Source organism: Cherax quadricarinatus, chromosome 7 (assembly GCF_038502225.1).
Source record: "Cherax quadricarinatus isolate ZL_2023a chromosome 7, ASM3850222v1, whole genome shotgun sequence".
NCBI lineage: Eukaryota > Metazoa > Arthropoda > Malacostraca > Decapoda > Parastacidae > Cherax > Cherax quadricarinatus.
Genome location: NC_091298.1, coordinates 66329577 through 66353155, shown reverse-complemented (window position 1 = coordinate 66353155; position 23579 = coordinate 66329577). Strand labels below are relative to the sequence as shown.

General features: G+C 43.4%; 1 protein-coding gene across 3 annotated transcripts in view; it reads right to left on the bottom strand.

Moving 5' to 3' along the window:
- Positions 1-234: 234 nt before the first annotated feature.
- LOC128686973 (microtubule-associated proteins 1A/1B light chain 3C) overlaps positions 235-23579 on the bottom strand; it is a 47440-nt gene continuing 24095 nt past the window's right edge. The window contains exons 3-5 of one of the 3 annotated variants that reach the window (XM_053774303.2): positions 8966-9072; positions 4575-4730; positions 235-3770 (exon numbers count right to left, since the gene is read on the bottom strand). In XM_053774303.2, coding sequence (XP_053630278.1) covers positions 3767-3770; positions 4575-4730; positions 8966-9072 — 267 coding nt within the window. In that variant the 3' untranslated portion in view covers positions 235-3766. Of the gene's footprint in view, positions 3771-4574; positions 4747-8965; positions 9073-23579 lie in introns of those variants that run through there. The other 2 variants (XM_053774301.2, XM_053774302.2) reach the window with 2 other exon arrangements.

Genomic DNA, 23579 nt, shown 5'->3' with positions numbered 1-23579 from the left:
GTGGCTGAACGAGCAAAACTTTGTTCATTTTCCTCTTGAAAACACGAGCTGTTAAACAAGCATTATCAGACAAGTACAGTTCCCAGTTGATGGCTATAGAAGTTTGCCCACCCCTGGGATAACACATTGGTCTGGAGTTTTATGACTCTCTGACAGCGGGTTCAAGCCCCACCCACGGTATGTTTTGTTTGAATCATGTCACTATGATTTCAGGAGTCAATATAATATGCAATCATCCAGAAAACTCAGATTTGTGGCATACTGCTGTGTCCTTTTTCCAATCCAAATTTAGTGATGTGCAGATTTAAAGACTTTATACCATTTCAACGTATGAGTTGTATTATTCAATCTCCTATACAATGAATGACCTTGGAAAATAAACTTTTTAATTTAAAAATTTACGTTCTAGTTGATTACCATACACTGCTATAACTGCAATAAAGAATATTGAAATTTAAAATATGAAAATACACTGCAAGAGAAAAACTTCATAAAAGTCTGAAGATTCAATATAGTTTGTGGGGCAACTGTGTAAATCTGGCCAAAGTACATTAACTATAACAATTTGCTACAAGAACGAAAAACACATTGAAAGCAGCAGCCCATGTACCCTGAGATCTATGCATAATGGCCTATCAGCCAAAAGAACTAAATCACAAGCCTTGCAAAGTAAATTTAAGACACCTCTCCTTTCTCTCTTAAATCAAGAGCCCTTTATGCTGGTCAAGGGCTCTTGATTCAAGGAATTGGAGATAGTATTCTCCCCTTACTCAGATCAAACTCAATTACAGTGCCTCCCACTCCATGTGCTTTACTAATGTATAAAATTTAGGGCACATCTGAACATCACAGAGTTTATAGTTTCTTAACCTACACTTAAAACAACCATATGAAATCAGACCCCAAATCTGTAAAATGCCAACATTTTAATAGTCTCTCATACATTTCTACTGTACCATCTAGATCTAAAAATTCTGATCTGTTAGAAAACTACCACAAAATTCTAATCGGCAAGATTGCGAAATTTATATCGGAAAATTTTGTTACGAAAATTTGACCATACAAAATGAATCTACATCAAATGTATACTGTACAAGTACAGTATATGGCAATCAATTATGCTGTGCAAATTTAAAAATGCATTAGACATAAATTATGGTAATAGATTAGAGTTCACTTACAAACTATATTTGAACTCTTGACTGCCTGGAAAGCAGAAGAAATACTTTTAACACTTCAAACATTACATAAAGTATCAAAAACTTTTCACACATCCCGTATTTGAAACTTTTCACAATAAGCGAGCATACACGAAAATAGCACGACAGATTATTCACTATTAAATCAGAGATAATACTATTGATCTTTGCTTAAAACTATTCATACTAAATTTCTTAAACTCTTCAAACAATTAAATTTCGAAATCTATGAAGGTTTTATTCTCTCTAAATAATTCAACAATTTCTATAAAAAAAAAAATTAGAGAGTTTAAATGCTTTTTGTATAGTGTTGGTAATAATTTAAATAAGAAAAATAGTACAGTAGCTATATTTGAAAAGTTTCAATACATAAGAACACCATACATACAGTGCCATGGAACTAACACTGGTACTAATTCCTCAGTCATCTGGGTATAGCTACTGTTATATATAAGAGTTATCATATCCAGATTACTATTATTATATACCACAGCAGTTATACCCAGATGACTTGTTTACTGTATATAAACTACATGTGATTCAGCACCATCTCTGATATTTTCATAAATATCAGCATTATAATTTACAAGCCGGTTATTTCATATCTTAGTAAGATACTTAATTATCCCCAAAAATTATCAAAAAATTCCCTTGAAAACAAAATGAATTCAGCAGCGCTGAAGAAATATTGTTGGATTACTTTTGTATCTTTAAATCTTGGGCTTTATTGAAGTCGTTCATTCCAAATATTTGCCATTAGTTCTTCCATAAAATATTGTGGACAATCATGGGCTACAGCAGTGGCATCGCTCAACACAAGCAAATGCACAGAGTAAACACTGGAATTAATGGACTTGAGAAACAAAGGACAAAGTCCATTGGGTCAATTCTATTCAAAACACTATATGTACGTGACACATGAAAGGTCCCACAACACTGTATGCAGCCAGTACCTGATCAAGCGTTTAATGAAACCTCGAAAAGGTCTAAAGACTTGCAACAAAAAATGAACAAAGTTTGTTCCAGAACTGTCCGTTATTGTGATCATAAAATCTCGTCTGTATCCACCACAACCTTCATTATCAGCCATACACACCTTCCTATTTGTTAAATCAAGGCAATTTAACATTGGAAAATGTCATTTGATTGGAGACTCACTTGTCCTCTTTCGGGAGGAAGTAATTCGTTCGAGCAGGAGATATTCAAAGCTTCATTTTACCCCATTTCCACATACTGTACCTATAATCTTACTCTGCAAAATATATCATATACATGTACTAGAGAGTCAAATCAAGCACAGTCTCAAGCTAGAGAAAAACCTTAGTCAAAACAATTTAAATTGCATCTGATAATTCTGACATTGGGCAAATTAAGGGGTTGTAAAATCATTTACCCTGACGGTGACTCCTTTTGGGACAGGAGAGTTTAGTGTTAATTTTCAAAAATAATTTTGTCAACCATTTCTACATACAAATGATTATAATTTGCAATTCATCTCATGTCTATGTGAAGGAGCCATGAAGAGCCTCAATTCTGAACAAAAAAGTCAAGTCTCGAAAACTCCAAGCTAAGGCTCAGATCAGAAACGCTATTTCCAGGGTTACCTAAACACAGCAGCACTATGTAGTTTAACTTTGGAGAAGCCAATTGATAATTTTTATAACCAGGACTACAGCTGGAAATGAGTGTCAGAATGGCAATGAATTTGAAAACTTGATAGATGTAAACTCCAATTTGGTATAAACCTTGGTGATAGATAATGACAAATTGCTTAAAAAAAAAAATAAGAGACTTGAGCAAATACTACAGAACGTTAGAAGTGACCAAGGCCCCAGGACTGAAATGTTTTATAATAAGAATGTCCCAGTGTTTGACACCTGTCTTTAAACCAACACCAATTTACTGTTAAAGCACAGAATAACTAAACCCCCCTTTTTTTTTTTACGTCTACTTTAGGGAATTAATCCTGAACCAGTGTTGTATTTGCAAGTCATAGATGCAACTTATTAAGTAAACCCTGAACATAGAAATTACATTGTGTGAACTTAAATTTAAGGCATTTATTTTCTATTGTCTAGAAGATGGATATGCAAAAAAAAAAAAAATTCAATTAAGGATAAGGTTATATCTAAAGAACTTTAATAATGCATTTTAAATTTAACTAAGCACTGAAATAGGGTGATAATTGATTATTGATTGATCACTTCACAGTTTCCCAGAAAAATGCCCAAAGCTAGCAGTTTACCATGTCAAATCAAGCTAATGAATAAGACAATATTTCAAACTCATGCCAGAATCTTACCTACTACCTTAAGCTTCAGATTTTGAGCACCAGGCCTAAAAATTGCTGATTTTATAAACCTATCAGTTTCGTTTGCAATGCAATTAAGAGAACTGCAGAGCACAACCATCAATGTTCTAGGTAAAATGATGCATTTCCTTCTAGAACTAATGATGAGTGAATACCAGTAGCGTACCACAGCGATGTATAGTACAGTTTCCCATGGCTTGAGCAGTCTCAAGAGGTCTTATCACAGTATAAAGAAGTGAGCAATGTCAGACAGCCTTTACCTGAAAAAAAAAACAATAGAAATAACTTTATAAACACACATATTATGATCTAACAAATTAACAAGCTTAGGCACATAACTTTCATAAAAGATAAATACATTTATATATTCAAAGTATTTATTCCAGGCTGAATGTGCTGATAAATGTACAGTAGTGAACAAGTATTTTAGCAGCTGTGGTCTGTCCCAGGTTTATTTATTTTTTTCTTTAAGGAAACTCAGCCCTGCTGGAAGTGATTTAACAAAATTATTGTAATTTAAACTTGTACCCTTTAGAAAATACTACATTGCACAAGTGTTAATACGATTGTAGCCTCAGCTAAGATAGAAACAGATGGTGGTAGGAGTGGCAGCACTAAGTCTGGGAATATCCTGACTAAGGAAGAGTGATGATGCACTGGCAATTTACCCCAAATACTTTGTAAATAAATTCTGGTAATCTGGTACAAAAACTCCAAGCCAAATAAGTGCATTAATAAGATGGCTAAATGAAGCAAAAAACAGCATGATTATATATATTCATGAGGAATGTGCCAAACCCATAGATCATCCAGCACACGTGGAATGGGAGGTAATCAAGTAATATGCAAGGAAGAGAACAAATACATTTCAATGGATTAAAATCCCTCAAGGAATCTTTCTTGAGGAGACTGCATAATAAAACAGTACTGTACCTTAAATAGAGGATACACTGATATTTTTTTTTATAAACTAACTCTGCAGGACAGATCTGCCATAAAGATACTCATTTCTTATTATTCAACTTTATTGTATATCTTAGATTTAATGATACTAGGAGACTCACCCAAAGACCTCTTGGCTGGCATAGGTTACATAAAGGAAACCATCATCATCGTGACATTCCCTGTACACCTCCGAGAGCGGCCGAGATAGTGACACCAAGGATCGATTATTCACCAGCAGGTAGAAGGTCATTGTACTTTGAAGCTGCATCCGGTTCCTGAAGCAAGAACAACCTAAAGAATAAAAAGGCACAATACCGTGACTGGAACAATGCACAAGTTTCATTCTGTGTGTGGGTTGTGTGTGTCAAGCACAAGTGTCAAGCATCAGAATAATGGGTTTTTCCAGTAGGCCTACTAGCCAAAGCTAGACAGGTCCTATTCACCACAGTAGGCCTACTGGTGCATGCTAGATGGATCCTACTCGTTATGTTGAACCTGTTTTTAATGCTGCCTCCCCCCCCAACCCCCAAAAGGTGCCTTGATGCCCATAAAGAACTCAAGTAATGGAATTTGAACTACCCTCTCCTTTTTTCCTTGGATCAAATCCTATTACCTCCTACTTCCCCATTATAATAAAAGTTTTGCTTAAAACAAATAAAGTATGGTGAGGTTTACAGAATATACTCTTAAAAATGTTAGATAATGAAAATTTTTGTTGGTAGGATCCGACTTATAGGCAAGTAGGCCTCTTCTAGCCAGTGCCTGGCTGTACTAGTCTTATCAGTGCATATTACTGGCCCTCAGTTTATTGTGCCTTTGTTGTAAAATGAATTTAAATAAAATGATTAGTTAAAAGTCAAAATGTTTATTTTCTTAACATTATGCAAATGTTGTCAGAGCACTGAGATGTACTCGAGGACCTGGTTTGTTAGTGCTTTCTAACCTCCCTTCCCCTACCCTACCCTACCCTACCCGGGCACCAGTGAATACCCTGACATCACTGATTCCTTCTTCCCTTGTATGCCCTCCCCTCCCCCTACCTCTCCCAGAAACCAACCCCTTCTTGTCTGCTCCCCTCTCCCATAATCCCTCCCCTTGCTTGTTCCCTCCTGCACAATACCCCCTTGCTTCCCCCCCCTCCTGCACAATTCCTCCCCCATTGCTTGCTCCCTCCTGCACAATCCCTCCCCTTGCTTCCCCTCCCCCCTCCTGCACAATCCCTCCCCTTGCTTTCCCTCCCCCCTTCTGCACAATCCCTCCCCTTGCTTCCCCTCCCCCCTCCTGCACAATCCCTCCCCTTGCTTCCCCTCCCCCCTCCTGCACAATCCCTCCCATTGCTTCCCCTCCCCCCTCCTGCACAATCCCTCCTCTTGCTTCCCCTCCCCCCTCCTGCACAATCCCTCCTCTTGCTTCTCCTCCCCCCTCTTGCACAATCCCTCCCTTTGCTTCCCCTCCCCCCTCCTGCACAATCCCTCCCCTTGCTTCCCCTCCCCCCTCCTGCACAAACCCACCCCTTGCTTCCCCTCCCACCTCCTGCACAATCCCTCCCCTCTCCTCTCCTGCACAATCCCTCCCATTGCTTCCCCTCCCCCCTCCTGCACAATCCCTCCCATTGCTTCCCCTCCCTCTCCTGCACAATCCCTCCTCTTGCTTCCCCTCCCCCCTCCTGCACAATCCCTCCCCTTGCTTCTCCTCCCCCCTCTTGCACAATCCCTCCCCTTGCTTCCCCTCCCCCCACCTGCACAATCCCTCCCCTTGCTTCCCCTCCCCCCTCCTGCACAATCCCTCCCCTTGCTTACCCTCCCCCCACCTGCACAAACCCGCCACTTGCTTCCCCTCCCCCCTCCTGCACAATCCCTCCCCTTGCTTCCCCTCCCCCCTCCTGCACAATCCCTCCCCTTGCTTTCCCTCCCCCCTCCTGCACAATCCCTCCTCTTGCTTCCCCTCATCCCTCCTGCACACTCCCTCCCCTTGCTTCCCCTCCCCTCCTCCTGCACAATTCCTCCCCCTTTGCTCGCTCCCTCTTGCACAATCCCTCCCCTTGCTTCCCCTCCCCCCTCCTGCACAATCCCTCCCCTTGCTTCCCCTCCCCCCTCCTGCACAATCCCTCCCCTTGCTTCCTCTCCCCCCTCCTGCACAATCCCTCCCCTTGCTTCCCCTCCCCCCTCCTGCACAATCCCTCCCCTTGCTTCCCCTCCCCTCCTGCACAATCCCTCCCCTTGCTTCCCCTCCCCTCCTGCACAATCCCTCCCCTTGCTTCCCCTCCCCTCCTGCACAATACCTCCACTTGCTTCCCCTCCCCCCTCCTGCACAATCCCTCCACTTGCTTCCCCTCCCCTCCTCCTGCACAATCCCTCCACTTTCAAATTCAAAGTTTATTCTCTATAAGGATTACAATGCTGAGTTTACAGAAATTTGGTTATTGTTTGGTTTACATGTAGTAAAATTGTGATTACAGAGTGTACCACTAGAACGCTTAGCATGGCTAGGCATTTCGGGCATACTTAGTTTTATTCTTAATTGTAAAATATTACAAATTATGAGGTAAGTTGGTCTTATGGTTAAGTGACTAAATACTAGTTTATGAGTTTAGCAATGTGAATGCTTTTGTTTTGGCACAGTACATAGTTTCAGTATTGGAGTATCACAGGATTCATTATTTTAAGACTGAGATTAATATTTCTGTTTATGGTCAAATGAGTGAGTGAGTGTAAGTGTGAACCACCAGGTGGTATTCGTGTAGTTAGTTGACGGGGTGTATCAGGGAGATAAGATGTTTTCTAATGGTAGTTTTGAAGGTGATGAATGTGTCTGCAGTTCTAGAGTTCTCAGGTAGGGTATTCCAGATTTTAGGGCCTTTGACATACATTGAATTTTTGTAAAGGTTTAGTCGGACACGGGGAATGTCGTAGAGATGTTTGTGTCTAGTGTTATGCCTGTGGGTTCTGTCACAACTATCAAGAAAGCATTTTAGGTCAAGGTTGATATTAGAGTTTAAGGCCCTGTAGATATAGATTGCACAGTAGTAAGTGTGGATGTACTGAACTGGGAGTAAGTTTAGATCTTTGAAGAGTGGGGGGGTGTGCTGCCAGGGATGGGATTTAGTGATTATTCTTACTGCAGCTTTTTGTTGGGTTATTATTGGCTTTAGGTGTGTTGCTGCAGTTGATCCCCAAGCACAAATAGCATAGGTGAGGTATGGATAAATAAGTGAGTGGTATAGTGTGAGAAGGGCATTTTGCGGCACGTAGTATCGTATCTTGGAGAGGATCCCAACCGTTTTGGATACTTTTTTGGCTATATGCTGGATATGGGTGCTGAAATTTAGGTTGTTGTCAAGGTACAAGCCTAGGAATTTTCCCCCATTATTTCTGGTAATTAGAGTGTTGTCAATCTTAATGTTAATTTGTGCATCTCCTGCTCTGCTCTCCTCCCCTCCCCCTGCACAATCCCTCCCCTTGCTTCCCCTCCCCTCCTGCACAATCCCTCCCCCTTGCTTCCCCTCCCCCTCCTGCACAATCTCTCCCCTCATCCACCTCCGTATCCTCTTGCTTGGGTAAGGTGACGGACTCGCTAAGGTCACGTCCTTGGAGGACAATGCGTCACTATATACAAGTGTGTCAAGACCTTGTGTATATCAAAATTAAAAATCCCAGTGCACAGTCATTAAAAAATTAGACTAGTATAAACCAGTGTAAACTAACATAATGTAAACCACCATGAATATGCGAGTGGCAGATAAAATGTCTTCATTTAGTTTCATCATCCATTTAATTGATGGCCACAAAATAGCTTGGTAAATGGACACAGATACAGCTAATGCAACAGTTTATTGTGCCAACGTTGCGCTCTCATCAACCTATGTCTAATCTTAAAAGCAGTCTGTAAGCATAAAGATTAAACTGCCTGAAATGCACAGGCATGCTAGTGACTGTTTAACAATATTTTATTAAGTGTAAACTACACTTTGTATACTAAAATAATGAGTTGTTTATCGCTTTTGTTTGTCAAGTTGTTACTTTGACAAAGCTTCTGGAGAGTGAAATATTGCCACAATAATATGACATCTGTGGGCATTTGGGTCCAGTTCCTGGACCCATTATGTACCTCTGTAATGTTTTTGATTACCGCCCATAGGATGGGTATGGGGTGCATAATAAAGATATTAGACTGTGTCCACCTATCTAACATTTTGTCAGTAATTCTACTATTATTATTATTACAAGATAGATGTTTAAACATTAATTACTGGACCAACACCACTTCAGGATCTTCAGCTGACAAAATAAATGCCCTTCCCTGGAAAACACTTACAATTTTCACTTTACCCATTGTTAATTAATTCATATTACAGCCTCATAGAATCCAAAATTTGGTAATACCAATAAAAAAAAACAGGCTAGGAGGCAGAAATAATACCTGCAAAAGGGAGGGGGGTGGAAACATGAAAAAATTGACTTAGGTTTTTTTTCAGCCTGTGAAGCTAATTTTTATAGATTCGTTAACTTACCTGAGGATGGTGACGAACTGTGACATAGTAAGTTCTTGAGGAACGAGGAACTTAGTCTTGTCTAAGATAGGCAAGTTGGTCTCCTTGGCGTACCTCTCCACAATCACCTGCAACACGAAACTCCTTTAGATATACTTAATGTCTACAAGTACATGATACAACTTATACAGACCATAGCTGACACCAGTGACATACTATATAGCAAGACTGCTTATTTCAGACAACTTAGGTTAATCTTGTCCCCAGGATGCGACCCATGCCAGTCTACTAACACCCAGGTACCTACTTACTGCTAGGTGAACAGTAACAACATGTCCCAATGTTGCCACCCATACCAAGGATCGAACCATGGACCTCAATGATCTTAACCCTAATTTTTAAAGGGGTGGATCAGTAAGCCAGTAGAAGGTCTCTGTCAGATGACCAAAAGCACCAGTTGTGGGTCATCATATGACCAAAACCCGCGTCAGGGAACATGTGCCCTGTTTCCTGACAAATCTTACCTAACCCAAGGCTTCAATGTGAGAGTTAACATGACTCACGAAATCGTAATGACAAGATTGCAAATAAACCATACCACGGGTGGGATAGAACCCGCGGTCAGAGAGTCTCAAAACTCCAGACAGTCGCGTTAGCCACTGGACCAGCTAGCCACAATAAGATTCGTCCAACTAGGTTATTTCTACACCATATGAAGGTTAGCATAGGCTCCACTGTGACCACAAACGTGACGGTCTGGGGTTTTGAGACACTCTGACCGCGGGTTCTATTCCCATCCCAACCCAGCTACGGGTCACCTGCCTTCTTTTCCACGTTTTTCAATTAAGTGGTTTGTCACTTTTATACCACCATTAATACTTGAAGAATTAAAGTCAATACCATGACTGGGACAGTTCACAACTGTCCCAGTCTATTATCAAGTACCAAGAGACTTTAAAAAGGTCCAGGAAGACACCGAAACAGTCTAGTTCTATCTTCAATTTGTGGATCAATTGTAAACACTGCCTTATTAAGAACAAATATTTTGCAAATACTAAAGCCATTTTTATCCCATGTTAAATTCCCAGATACTTTTACAGACTATTTTCAAAATATTTACATAAAGTACAGTCTGTGAGGCGCACAATGGTGATTATTAGGATGATTTTATCCATGAAAAAAAAAATCCAAGTACCCTAACTTCGCGGTATATATTATTATTATAATCAAAAAGAAGCGCTAAGCCACAAGGGCTATACAGCGCTGCAGGGTAGGGAAGGAAGCAAGGGAATTGGATGGCAGAAGGGAGGGGGGATGATCAGCAGGTTACAGAAAACAGCGGGGCAGGGGATAGTACAGGGGTAGAGGGTAGCAAGAGATTCAAGTAGAAAGGGCTGAAAGTATCAGAATTTGTGAAGTCAGTCAGTCGTTGTCAAAAAGTCAATGAGAGAGTCCGGATGAAAGGTGGGTCCATCAGCGAGAAGGGAAGGTAAAGAGAGAGCAGCGGGGCGAAGACGACGACAGAGGTAAATTCTGCGTGCTCGTTGATAAAGTGGGCAGTCCAACAGAATGTGGCTGACTGATAATGGAGCTTGGCAATTCTCACAGAGAGGAGCAAGACGCCTCTCCATGAGATATCCATGAGTAAGACGAGTATGGCCAATGCGAAGACGGGAGAGAGTAGTCTCCCAACCTCGACACTGGTGATAAGAAGACGGCCAGTAACCTATACTCGGTTTAATAGACTGAAGTTTGTTGCCGAGCATAGTAGACCAACGTTGTTGCCAACGGGTGTGAAGGTGGGAAGATATTACAGCAAAATAGTCCGTACATGGAATACTTCTATAAGAAACTGGTAGGTCATGTACTGCTGACCGCGCAGCAGTGTCTGCCTGTTCATTGCCCTGTACGTCAACATGACCAGGGACCCAACAAAAAACAATATCTTTATGCTTAGTAAAGATGCGGCGTAGCCAAAGTTGGATACGGAGGACTAAGGGGTGAGGTGTATCAAATTTTTGTATAGCCTGTAAAGCACTAAGGGAGTCTGAGACAACCACAAATGATGACACAGGCATAGATGCAATACGGATAAGTGCTGTAAGGATGGCATATAATTCAGCAGTAAAAATACTAGCTGAAGATAGTAAATGCCCTTGTACGACGCTGTCCGGAAACACTGCTGCGAATTCTACGCCGTCAGAAGACTTAGAGCCATCTGTGTACACAGCAATGGCATGAGAATGAGAGTGAAAGTGGTCAAGAAAAAGAGAGCGGGAAGCGACCGTAGACAGTTGGGCTTTCGAGCAAGGGAGGGAGAAAGAACAGACTCGAACAGCTGGAACTTCCCAGGGGGGTAGGGAAAAGTGAGATGCTACATGTACATAGAAAGGTGGTAGTTGAAGAGAAGACAAGAGCGAATGAAGGCGAAGAGAGAAGGGACGGAGTAAGCAGGGGCGGCGAACAAATAAAGAATGTCTACTAATATCAGTGACCATTCTATAAATGGAAGGATTGCGGAGATCATGAGAGCGTACATAGTAGCGCAGGCAATGGGCATCACGGCGATCGGATAAGGATGGAACGTTCGCTTCTGCATAGAGGCTTTCGACAGGGGAAGAGCGAAAAGCACCAAGGCATAAACGTAATCCTTGGTGATGAATGGGGTTAAGGCTAGAGAGAGTAGCAGGAGATGCCGCTGAATAGATCTGGTCACCATAATCAAGTTTCGATAAAATAAGGGTGGAATGTAGGTGAAGGAGGGTTCGACGATCAGCTCCCCACGAAAGATGAGCAAGGGTTTTAAGAAGGTTCAGCCGGCTGTGACAAGTTGCCTTCAGAGAGGTAATGTGAGGTTTCCAGGATAACCTACGATCAAAGAGGAGGCCCAGAAACTTGACTGTATCACGTTCAGGGATACGTGAGCCATAGAGGTACAAAGGATGATCAGAGATGACAGAGCATCTAGTGAAAGTGATTTGGTGGGTTTTAGTGCTGGAAAATTTAAACCCATGTGTGGTGGCCCAATTGGAAACACGGTCGACTGCATGCTGGAGAGAAACTGTAAGGAGGTGACAGTCAGCACCTGCACAGGCAATAGCGAAGTCATCAACATAGAGTGATGACCAAATATTTGATGGAAGACTAGAGGCCAAATCATTAATAGCAAGGAGAAAAAGTGTTGTGCTCAGAACACATCCCTGGGGGACACCTTCAGCTTGGATAAAGTCCGGGGAGAGCACATTATTAACCCGAACACGGAAATGCCTGTCAATTAAAAAGTTCTTAAGGAAGGATGGTAGATTGCCTCGAAGGCCTAAGGAGTGGGCTTGGGCTAAAATATTATACCTCCAAGTTGTGTCATATGCCTTCTCAAGGTCAAAAAATATGGCAATAACTGAGTGGTTATTCGCAAAGGCATTACGAACATACGTATCCAAGCGCAGTAAGGGGTCTATGGTAGAACGTCCCTTACGAAAGCCATATTGACGAGTGGAGAGACTGTTGTGTGTCTCTAAATACCACACTAAACGTCTATTTACTAGACGTTCCATTACTTTGCAAACTGCACTGGTAAGAGCAATGGGACGATAGTGGGAGGTTTCATGTCCCGTAGTGCCTGGTTTGCGGAAAGGGAGAACAACGGCGGATTTCCACAGCTGTGGAAGAACTCCTTGTGACCAAATAAGATTGTAAAGGCGTAATAGGACTGCAAGGGCTGACTGATGTAAATGTTGTAGCATACGAATATGAATGTCGTCGGGCCCAGCTGCCGATGATCGACAAGCTGAGAGTGTTGCCTCCAGTTCTTGAAGTGTAAAAGGCACATTACAGTGGACCCCCGCATAACGATGGCATCGCATAGCGATTTTTCCGCATAACGATTACTTTTATCGCAAAATTTTTGCCCCGCATACCGATTAAAAACCCGCATACCGATTTTCGTCCGAGACGCGTCCAATGTGCCCTCACATGTGCCGGCCGTCCCATTGTTTACCAGCCAGCCTCCGCGGTAACATCCAAGCATACACTCGGAATATTTCGTATTATTACAGTGTTTTCGGTGGTGTTTCTGGAAAATAAGTGACCATGGGCCCCAAGAAAGCTTCTAGTGCCAACCCTGTGGTAAAAAGGGTGAGAATTAGTATGGAAATTAAGAAAGATTTTGAAGGGTTTGGGGCTAACCCTGAGAAGCCTATGCCAGTTGTGGAATCCATTGTGCCTACTTCAAAGATTAAGGAAATGTGTGCAGAGTGGTTTGAACTGCAAACCTTTATAGATGAAAATCACCCTGACACAGCTGTTGCAAGCCGTGCTTGTGACTATTTCAATGACAATGTTATGGCCCATTTTAGGAAAGTCTTGAAGAAACGGGAGGTACAGAGCTCTATGGACAGATTTGTTGTGCGACAGAGGTCCAGTGACTCTGAAGCTGGTCCTAGTGGCATTAAAAGAAGAAGGGAAGTAACCCCAGAAAAGGACTTGCTACCTCAAGTCCTAATGGAAGGGGATTCCCCTTCTAAACAGTAAGAAGATAATGCTCTCCCCTCCTCCCATCCCATCAATCATCACCAGATCTTCAATAAAAGTAAGTGTCATGTAATTGTGCATGCCTTTTTCAGTTTGTGTGTATTAAAATTAACATTTCATGTGGTAAAAAAAATTTTTTTTCATACTTTTGGGCGTCTTGCACGGATTAATTTTATTTCCATTATTTCTTATGGGGAAAATTAATTCGCATAACGATTATTTCGCATAACGATGAGCCCTCTTGCACGGATTAAAATCGTTAACCGGGGGTCCACTGTATACTGTTCTTCTCTGAGAGAAGAAAAGTCCAAGGGTGCTAACTCTCTGGCAGACTTTGAGGAAAGAAATGAGGGGCATAGATGGAGTCCCTGAGAAATACGGACCAGATGATTGCCAATTTCATTGGCAACATCTAGTGGGTTTGCTATATCAACACCGGCAACCCGCAGAACAGGAGCCGGGTCAGGAGAATATTTACCACTCAGTTTTCGTACTTTTTTCCAGACTGCACTCATAGAGGAAGCAGAGGTGATGGTGGAGACATAATCTCGCCAGCAAGTGCGTTTAGCGTCACGGATGACACGGCGAGCGATCGCACGCGTCTGTTTAAAATCAAGGAGTCGCTCTGTGGTTCTATTGTACCGGTACCTGCCCCATGCAGCGCGTTTCAAACGTACTGCACGAGCACAAGCAGGAGACCACCAAGGCACGCATTTCTGAGAATGCCTGCCCGAAGTTTGGGGTATAGAATGAGAAGCTGCGGTGAAAACGGAGGACGAGAAGAGGTGTAAAAGCTCATCGATGGAGGACGAAGAAGGAACCTCTTTAAAAACAGTCAGGTGTGAGTAAAGGTTCCAATTTGCCCAATTAAATTGCCAGCGTGGGGTGCGAAGAGGTGGCGAATATGAAGGGGAAGTAAGAATGATTGGAAAATGATCACTGTCATGTAAGTCCGGGAGAACAGACCAAGTAAAGTCTAATGCGGTGGAGGAAGAGCAAACTGAGAGATCGATGCAAGAGAGAGTATGAGTCCGAGGATCAAAATGGGTGTGAGTACCTGTATTTAAAACATGGAGGGGGTGGGTGGCAAGAAAAGCCTCTAACTGAATTCCTCGGGAATCACAGTGAGATCCTTCCCAGAGGAAATGGTGGGCATTAAAATCACCAAGTAACAGAATCGGTGGCGGTAATGACGAAACAAGGAAGGCAAAATCCGGAATAGATAATGCCCGAGAAGGAGAGAGATATAAAGAACAGAGCGTATACCACCTATGTAAGTGGATACGGGCTGCTGTGTAATGCAGCGAAGTATGAACAAATAGCTGATGGTACGGAATATCAGTGCGGAGAAGAAGGGCACTTTCATTAAAGGTCCCATCAGGAAAAGGATCTGAAGAATACAATAAATTATAGCCTGAGATGTGAGAAATAACAGCAGAGTGTAATTTTGGTTCCTGTAAGCAAACACCAACAGGGGCAAACTGGGAGAGTAACATCTGAAGCTCACCCCGATTACCCCTGAGGCCACGTATATTCCACTGTAAAAAGGCCATGATTGGCAATGATAAAGATACTTGAAATCCGCAGGTAAGGGTTCCTACGGACTAGAAGGGTTGGAAAAGTCCACATGCGGAGGCAGTGGAAAATGTTCAAGCAGCGAAGGAACTGTGCGCTGTGAAGAAAGGAGTTGCGCAGATGGAGCAGAGGAGAGAGAAAGAGCGGAAGGTGGATCAGTGTCCATTGATGGTTTGGTCTCTGCAATATATTCAGAGATTGCTTCAAGTGTTTCGGAATTCAGAGATGTCGTACGGGAGACAATATTGGGAATGGTAGGGGGAGGATGAGTAAAGATTGGAACTGTATTGGACTGTACCAAGGTAGGGGGGGGCGAAAGGGTGGAGGGAACTGGAGAAGCGTGGCAGGGGACAGAAGAGACAGGAACCTGGGAGGTGGCAGAAGAGGAAGAAACTTGGGAGGGAACTGGGGAGGAAGGTACATTACGAGGAGGAGGGTGAACCTCTGCACTTGTAACTGAGCCAGTGAGAGGGGAAGAACTAGGAACAGAGACAGGGAGGGTAAAATGAGGAGGTGGAAGATGGGTAGGAGGTGTTACCGGACCTTTTTTTGACTTTTGAGAAGTAGAGGGACGATTGGGAAGAGGTGTCGTACGAGGTCTCGTCGATACTGAGGCTTGTAAGAGAGAACTCGAAGAAGCGAGATTAGACTGAGGCGTTGAAGTAGGGACGTCTGAGCCGAGGACAGCAAAAGGATTAGATACAGGAGTGATTATGGGAGAGGTAACCACAGAGGTGGGTGTAGAAGATGGGATACCAGAAGTGGGGGGACGTTTTGAAACACGGGAATAAGAAACACGTGGGAGTCTCCCTTGGAGGCGGAGATGAGAAACTGCCATGGCATAAGGGAGACCTTCTGTCTCTTTGAGGTAACGGATTTCCCGCTCGTTTAAATAGACCTGACAACGGCGAGAGTACGAAGGGTAAGCCTCATGACAGTTAAGGCAAGAGGGAGATCGATTGCAAGACGTATTAGAATGGTCATCGGCACCACAGACTGGGCATTCGGCGATAGATCTGCAATATTTCGCTGGATGGCCAAATCGCCAGCAATTTCTACACTGTTGTGGTGTAGGGATCACCTTTCGAACTTGTAACCGATGTCCTGCTATATAAACTGAGGATGGGAGTTCTCGGCTGTCAAAAGTTAAACGAGCCACATTGCTAGGGTATCGTCTCCGCCCACGGGCAGGAAGAACGTAAGTGTCTACCTTGAGGATTGGGAGATCTTGGAGTTCCAGCTGTTCTAGAATGTCGGTGCCACATGTCTGGAAATTTTGTTGAACTATGGTATGGGGCAGAATAACGGTACCACTACAAGAATTGAGGGAATGATGTTTTTCAAGGGTGACAGGAACAGTATCTATATGGGAAAGACGAGAGAGCTCACGAGCCTGGGTAGCATTCTGTACGGTAATGATGCGCGTACCGCTCTTAAGAGCATGAAAAGAAATATCTTTACCAACATGGCGTAGGAGTGCCTTGCCAATACTATGGTCAGAAAGATAGGCAGTAGAGGAAGTTGGTCGTAAAGTGAAGAATTTAGTCCACTGTTCAGTCTGAAACTGAGCGTGGAAAGGTAGTGAAGGACGTGTCGATCGTTTCTGAGAAGAACGAGAAGGTGAAGGTGGAGAAGTATCATCAGCAGGTAATTGTCGTTGACGTTTAGGCGTGGGACCAGAGTTGGTCCGACGTGGAACGGGTCGGCGATTTGAAAATTGCCGCACCGTAGAGGGAGAGGCCGGAAGCATAGTCAGAGGAGAGCGAAGGTCTGATAAATCGAAGGAGTCAGTCGAGGCCTCAGTACCTGAAGCAGGTGAGGAAACAGCACCGGCAATAGGTACAGAGGCATGAGGAATGTCTGAAGAGTGGTCCAAAGACGAGGCGGGGTCAGAATGGGGTGCGGTATCAAGAAGGGGCCCGGGGGTACCAGGTTCATGGACTAGGGCTGCCATGGTTAGGTTACTTCTTTCTTTTTGTTTTTAAGAAAAAAAAAGAAAGAAGAAAAGAAAATAAAAATAAAAAAAAGAAAAAAAAAGGGGGGACCGGGGAGGGATAGTTCCTAGGAGGAATGAAAGGGCCAGAAATCTCCCTCCGCGCCCAAGAGGACTCGACACCGCTAGTAGCGCAGATGCAGCATGGAACCCGTGCCATACCCTACCCTTCATGCCAGTAAACCAGCAATCTGGGATAGCAACCTCACATCTGCCGAGCTACCTCGGTGGACAAAAGAGAGGGCGGCCGGATATCCGCCACAAAGCATACCTCCTTCAGCCACCACCCCCGGAATCCGAAAGGTGGCTTCCAGAGATACACCCGTCGCCCAAAAGACACCCAAAGCTACTCCGGGATACCGGAGAGGGATCGGGACATCCCTAGGCAATCCAGATTCCACGGCAAACTACGCCACCGCCAAGAAACCTCAACGGAATGGGATGGACCCCGGTGTCCTTTCCCCCACCCAGGAACTAGCGCGCCTGTGGGAGAAATCCCAAAGGACAAAAAGAGGAAGGGCAAAAGGGAGGAGTGGGGAGGAGGAGGAGGAAAGGAAAAAGGGGAGGATGGGGAGGATGGGATAGGGGAGGGGAGATTGGGGGGTAATTAGGTTCGGTCTGAGGAAGAAGACCGATAGGTCTAATTCCTCAGACCAAGAGCCTCTTCACCACGCCAAGGAGCCCCCCTTGAAGAGGTCGCGGTATATAAATAACTCATTACCAGCGAAATTTTCATAGATAAAACACGGCTGAGGATCAGCTCCTGGACCCTTCGTGTTTTTTTTTTTTTTGTTGGTGGATTACATAGTATGTGATGGCGATTAAAATTTACTCTGCCACTACATTTAAAAAGTAACATCCTTGGCTTTTTTTTTTAAGGTCAGAGTTAGGCACTGTATAAGCCTGCGGGGCCAGGAGCTGCGTCTCGACCCCTGCAACCACAATTAGGAGAGTACAAACATACACACACTACTCGCTACATTTAGCAACTTTTGCAAAAAGTTTCGCTCGTCAGGATTTTTTCATGCCCCTGGTTAGCGAAATTTGTCCTAAGTTGCTTAAAAGTGTACAAATGTCTAAATTATACAGCTGTCGATATTAAATTTATATTCGGTGTACCACACCTGTGTTATAAAATCATTACTCACATCTGTCCTTGAATTAAAGTGCTTTATGGGTAATTTGAATTTCGTTTTTTTACCAGCTAGCTCCATGTGCAGCAGGACTATTAAACCACAAGACGGGCAGCTAATAGCAGTTTCACTCCATGGGTCAGTAGGCCTACAGTGCTCTGGTTATGCGTTTATGCCTTGATTATATAGATAAATGGTTCATAGAACCGATAAGTTGGATAAATTAGACATGTGCAACACTTGAGTATCTTTGAGGAAACATTTCACCACACAGTGACTTCATCAGTCCATACAAAGGAGAATGGGGAAGAACAGGAGTAGTTTGAGGAGATCAGTCCCTCAGCCTTTATTAAAATGTTCCGAAACGTTGATCAACGCCATGTAGTTCTGACGGAAGTCTTGAGACCGGAAAATATACCTGGGATTGGATATTTATCTAAATTATTTTAGTCGTTCCATCAATGTGTCAATTTTCAATTCGCAATTTGAGAAAAATTAATCTACAAAGAGGTACAAAGTGTGTATGTGTGCTTGTACTCGCCTAATTGTGGTTGCAGGGGTCGATTCACAGCTCCTGGGCCCCATGTGTGTACACTCGCCTAATTGTGGTTGCAGGGGTCGAGTCACAGCTCCTGGCCCCATGTGTGTACACTCGCCTAATTGTGGTTGCAGGAGTCTAGTCACATCTCCTGGCCCCGTGTGTGTGCGTGTGTGTCCACTCGCCTAATTGTGGTTGCAGGGGTAGAGACTCAGCTCCTGGGCCCCGCCTCTTCACTGGTCGCTACTGTGTGACCCCCCCCTCCACCTTTCCCCAACAAGTCCAACATTAAAGTGTGCACGGGTTCAGTAGCACGTACACGGTGTCCTCGTGTGTACACCCAAGTATCATGTACACGCTCAGGCTGCCAGGGCCAACACAGCCAGTGCCAGGGGGGGGGACATTTTAATATTGACCTACTAGACTTCCCCGCATCAATTTCTAACATTTCCCGTGTAATCCAGTTCAAAATAACCCTTACATAGGGGAGGCTCTTACAACGTTTCGGTCCCACCTGGACTATTTACGGTCATATTAACACAGGAGTGAGGGAACCAATATTAATAAATAATAATAATGTACCATGATTATTTATTACGGAACATCAAAGCCTGAATAAGTTTGTCTCTAAGTAAAAGATTAACTTCTGACAGGGATTTTATATAAAATAATTCGTAAAAATTAACCCAGGAGCTTTGTCAAAGATCCTGGAGTATTAGTAAAACAAATTAGTTGTTTAAAATAAGCCACTTCTGTTAAAATATTATCTGTTCACCTATTTGTGGTTGCAAGGTCTAGTCTCAGCTCCTGGCCCCCCATCTCTCAACTTGCCACTTTCTCGTGCCTACTCAAACTACATACGGTGTCTGCCTGTACTTTGCTGAAGTTATTTCCACTTCCTGGCCACTTAAGACTGAAGAAATACTTCCTAACATCCCTCTGGCTCATCCGTGTCTAACCTCCAGCTGTGTCAGCCTTAGTTTCTTGCCTCACAATTTGTTGTACATGAATGGTATATAATGCCAACAAGATTAAGAATTAGACATGTCAAACATTATTTATTATCACACTGGCCGATTCCCACCAAGGCAGGGTGGCCCGAAAAAGAAAAACTTTCACCATCATTCACTCCATCACTGTCTTGCCAGAAGGGTGCTTTACACTACAGTTTTTAAACTGCAACATTAACACCCCTCCTTCAGAGTGCAGGCACTGTACTTCCCATCTCCAGAACTCAAGTCCGGCCTGCCGGTTTCCCTGAACCCCTTCATAAATGTTACTTTGCTCACACTCCAGCAGCACGTCAAGTATTAAAAACCATTTGTCTCCATTCACTCCTATCAAACACGCTCACGCATGCCTGCTGGAAGTCCAAGCCCCTCGCATACAAAACCTCCTTTACCCCCTCCCTCCAACCTTTCCTAGGCCGACCCCTACCCTGCCTTCCTTCCACTACAGACTGATACACTCTTGAAGTTATTCTGTTTCGCTCCATTCTCTCCACATGTCCGAACCACCTCAACAACCCTTCCTCAGCCCTCTGGACAACAGTTTTGGTTGTTAGGTAAGACACATATGCAACAGTTAGACAACTTGTCTAACTGTTGCATATGTGTCTTACCTAACAACCTGTCGGTATTGTATACCATTTTGATGTTCAACAGTTTTGGTAATCCCGCACCTCCTCCTAACTTCCAAACTACGAATTCTCTGCATTATATTCACACCACACATTGCTCTCAGACATGACATCTCCACTGCCTCCAGCCTTCTCCTCGCTGCAACATTCATCACCCATGCTTCACACCCGTATAAGAGCGTTGGTAAAACTATACTCTCATACATTCCCCTCTTTGCCTCCAAGGACAAAGTTCTTTGTCTCCACAGACTCCTAAGTGCACCACTCACCCTTTTCCCCTCATCAATTCTATGATTCACCTCATCTTTCATAGACCCATCCGCTGACACGTCCACTCCCAAATATCTGAAACATCTGGGTATTATTTGTAGACGTTTTGCCATCCAGTGGTTTTTATCAGTACAACACAAGGACATAATGTGACGTATACACAAGACTACGGTGCTCTGCCTTGGAGTGAAGAGCACCGTAGTCTTGTGTATAGTTCTACATTATTCACACCATATCTTTGTACTGATAAAGCCACTGGATGGCGAAACCTCTACAAATATAGATACCCAGATGTTGCATATGTCTAATTCTCCAATCTGTCTGTACAATGTCTGCCCTCTAGTATTTTGTTATGTTGTTTTCCCTGGCTCTTCTGTTCTCCAATTAATTTTTGCCTCTCATCTTAGCTTATATTCGTTAGCTCTGGCAGAAGCCTCGCTGCCTACTACACTCTCCAGTTCCTATGCTGATGCTGTAGCCTCCAAAATAGACCTGACATTGTATAAAGGACCCGAATGGCTCAGATTCTAAAGGCTACGTATAAGATCTACCAGACGAGCACTAGTTGCAGAGGTTATTCGGGATATACTCACACCTAGGTCAAGTCTGTAACCTCTGCCCAGAGTCTATACTTCGTGCCTGGTTTTCTTGCCCTATCCCCAATCTTCATGCAATTGCTAGGGTTGAATTCTGATCAGTCCTGCAGTTGCTCCATATCTATTTACATCCTCTCCTTGTCTTCACCTGTTTTTATTCTTATATTAGCAAACAAGAATATATCAGTCACTCCCATAATTTGTATTTGTCACAAACCAGAAACGGTACGGGTCCTCATACCATCCTTGTGGTACACCACTTGTTATTTTTCCCGATCACTGTTTCCTCCCAATAAAGTATTCTGTGCTAGCATCATGTTGCAAGTGTACCATCCTGTGTACGTGTGTTTGCAGTTGCACTCAGTCTGCCAACTTACTATAAACATAAGACTGGCGTAGCCAAGGTAGGATGTTTTAATCTGGGAATATACGTGTCACCGTGACATGGTTGTGGGGCAGCGTTGAGGTAGGGGAGGGGATAGGGAGGACAGGAGGGAGAGGAGAGGGAGGATAGGAGGGAGAGGAGAGGGAGGATAGGAGGGAGAGGAGAGGGAGGATAGGAGGGAGAGGAGAGGGAGGATAGGAGGGGGGAAGGATAAAAAAAAAGTGATGTGGGGGATGGCCTACTTATCCTCCCCCCCCACCTCGTCTCTCACCATTAACATAGGATTATTGCTCGTAGTTTCTTTAATATCCTGGAAAATCAACTTTCCTCAGATTTACATTATACATTTTTCTACCGTACATGGAAAAAGTCCACAGGTCTGCAATGATTTTTCGGGCATTTTTCTCCTTGGATGGTGGGGCTCCTCTCCCTTAACCCCATAAACACTACACGTACACAAAAAAATACGATCTGTACGTGTGACGTGGTACAGGTGTTCCACAAAGGCCATCTGAAAACACCTGTTATTTGTTCTTCCCACCTCCACATCCCTGAACCATTACTACCACCTAAAAATAGGTTGGACAGGTGCAGGAGCAGGTGTGCGTGTGGATGAACGTGCCTAACATGGACCAGTAGGCCTGCTACAGGTCTCCTTTCCTTTCAATTCAGCCCTCCTCTCTTCCAAGGGGTAAGCAGAGAAAATCCATGGGCTAGTAGGCCTATCCTAAATAGACGGCCTACTCACATCCCGTCCCTCTCGGAACCTTTAACCTATTTTTCGAGAGAAGGGGAAGCAAATACCACAGTTTGGTGCCATGATTATCTAAAATTCAAGGTAATTCTTTTTTACAATGAACTGATTCATCCAAATTCGCTTTCATTACCGACACTATACACAAACATGTATATGTATTATTCTACACCTAAGTGGTTGGGCCACTTACCTTCTTACCTCACCTCCCCTCCACCATCCCACCCTTTTCCTATACGTCCATCCTTACCCATCCTTCTTTCGCCATCTTACCACAGCTCTGGTCATACAAGTTGAAGTAGGCGGAGTGTGGGGTGCGAATGACCAATTTGTGGGTATCTATTTCCATGAAAAAGTTCAACCTTCCCGACAACCGCAGTGATGTTGAATAAGGTCATATCTTCTCTTTCCCACGTACTTTCTCACCCTCCCCCCTCTCTCCTACCCTCTCTTCCTCTCATCTATTATTTATCTGTCCCCCCCCCCACAGCCGTTACACACACACACACACACACACACACACACACACACACACACACACACACACACACACACACACACACACACAATAACCTTGCCTCTTATGAAGTATTATCTTGTGATAAAATGTGACTGGGAAGTAAGCAAGGTTTCATTCCTACAATGTAACTAATGTAGTTGCATACTGCTGGTATTCCCTTCAATGTAAATAAAAAATTAGTGGAGCAACACTGTTTTAGGCAACTAATTTAAACAAACACTAACCTTCCCACCATAGGTATTTGTGTGTCACCAGACTATATTAGAAGTATTAACGAGTTTCGAGCACCATTTAAAGGGAGCACGAGTGAGTGTGACAACACAAACTTTAATAATGCGTATGCAATACATTATAACTCTCAAGGACATGATTGAATGGAATGAGGCCAAACTAGTAATCAAGGGAAACAATTTACAGAAGCTGCATCGTCTCGAAGCGGCCATTATAATAAACTATGGTCCAGTATTCTTGGTAATATCCCCTACCCCTCAGGTGACTTGTGTTCCAGCTGCTCTTAGTTAACCTCGCCTGACCTGTCTACTTTATATTATGTTTTCTCACGCTCTGTATAGAGTTAAAAAAAAATTAAAATACACTACATATTTACTTAACAATTTTTTTGTACACCTTTGATGAGTTTCGAAAGCTTTCTATTCCCAGAGTCCGGCCCTGGGCCAGGCTTGTCTGGTGCTTTCCTGGCAA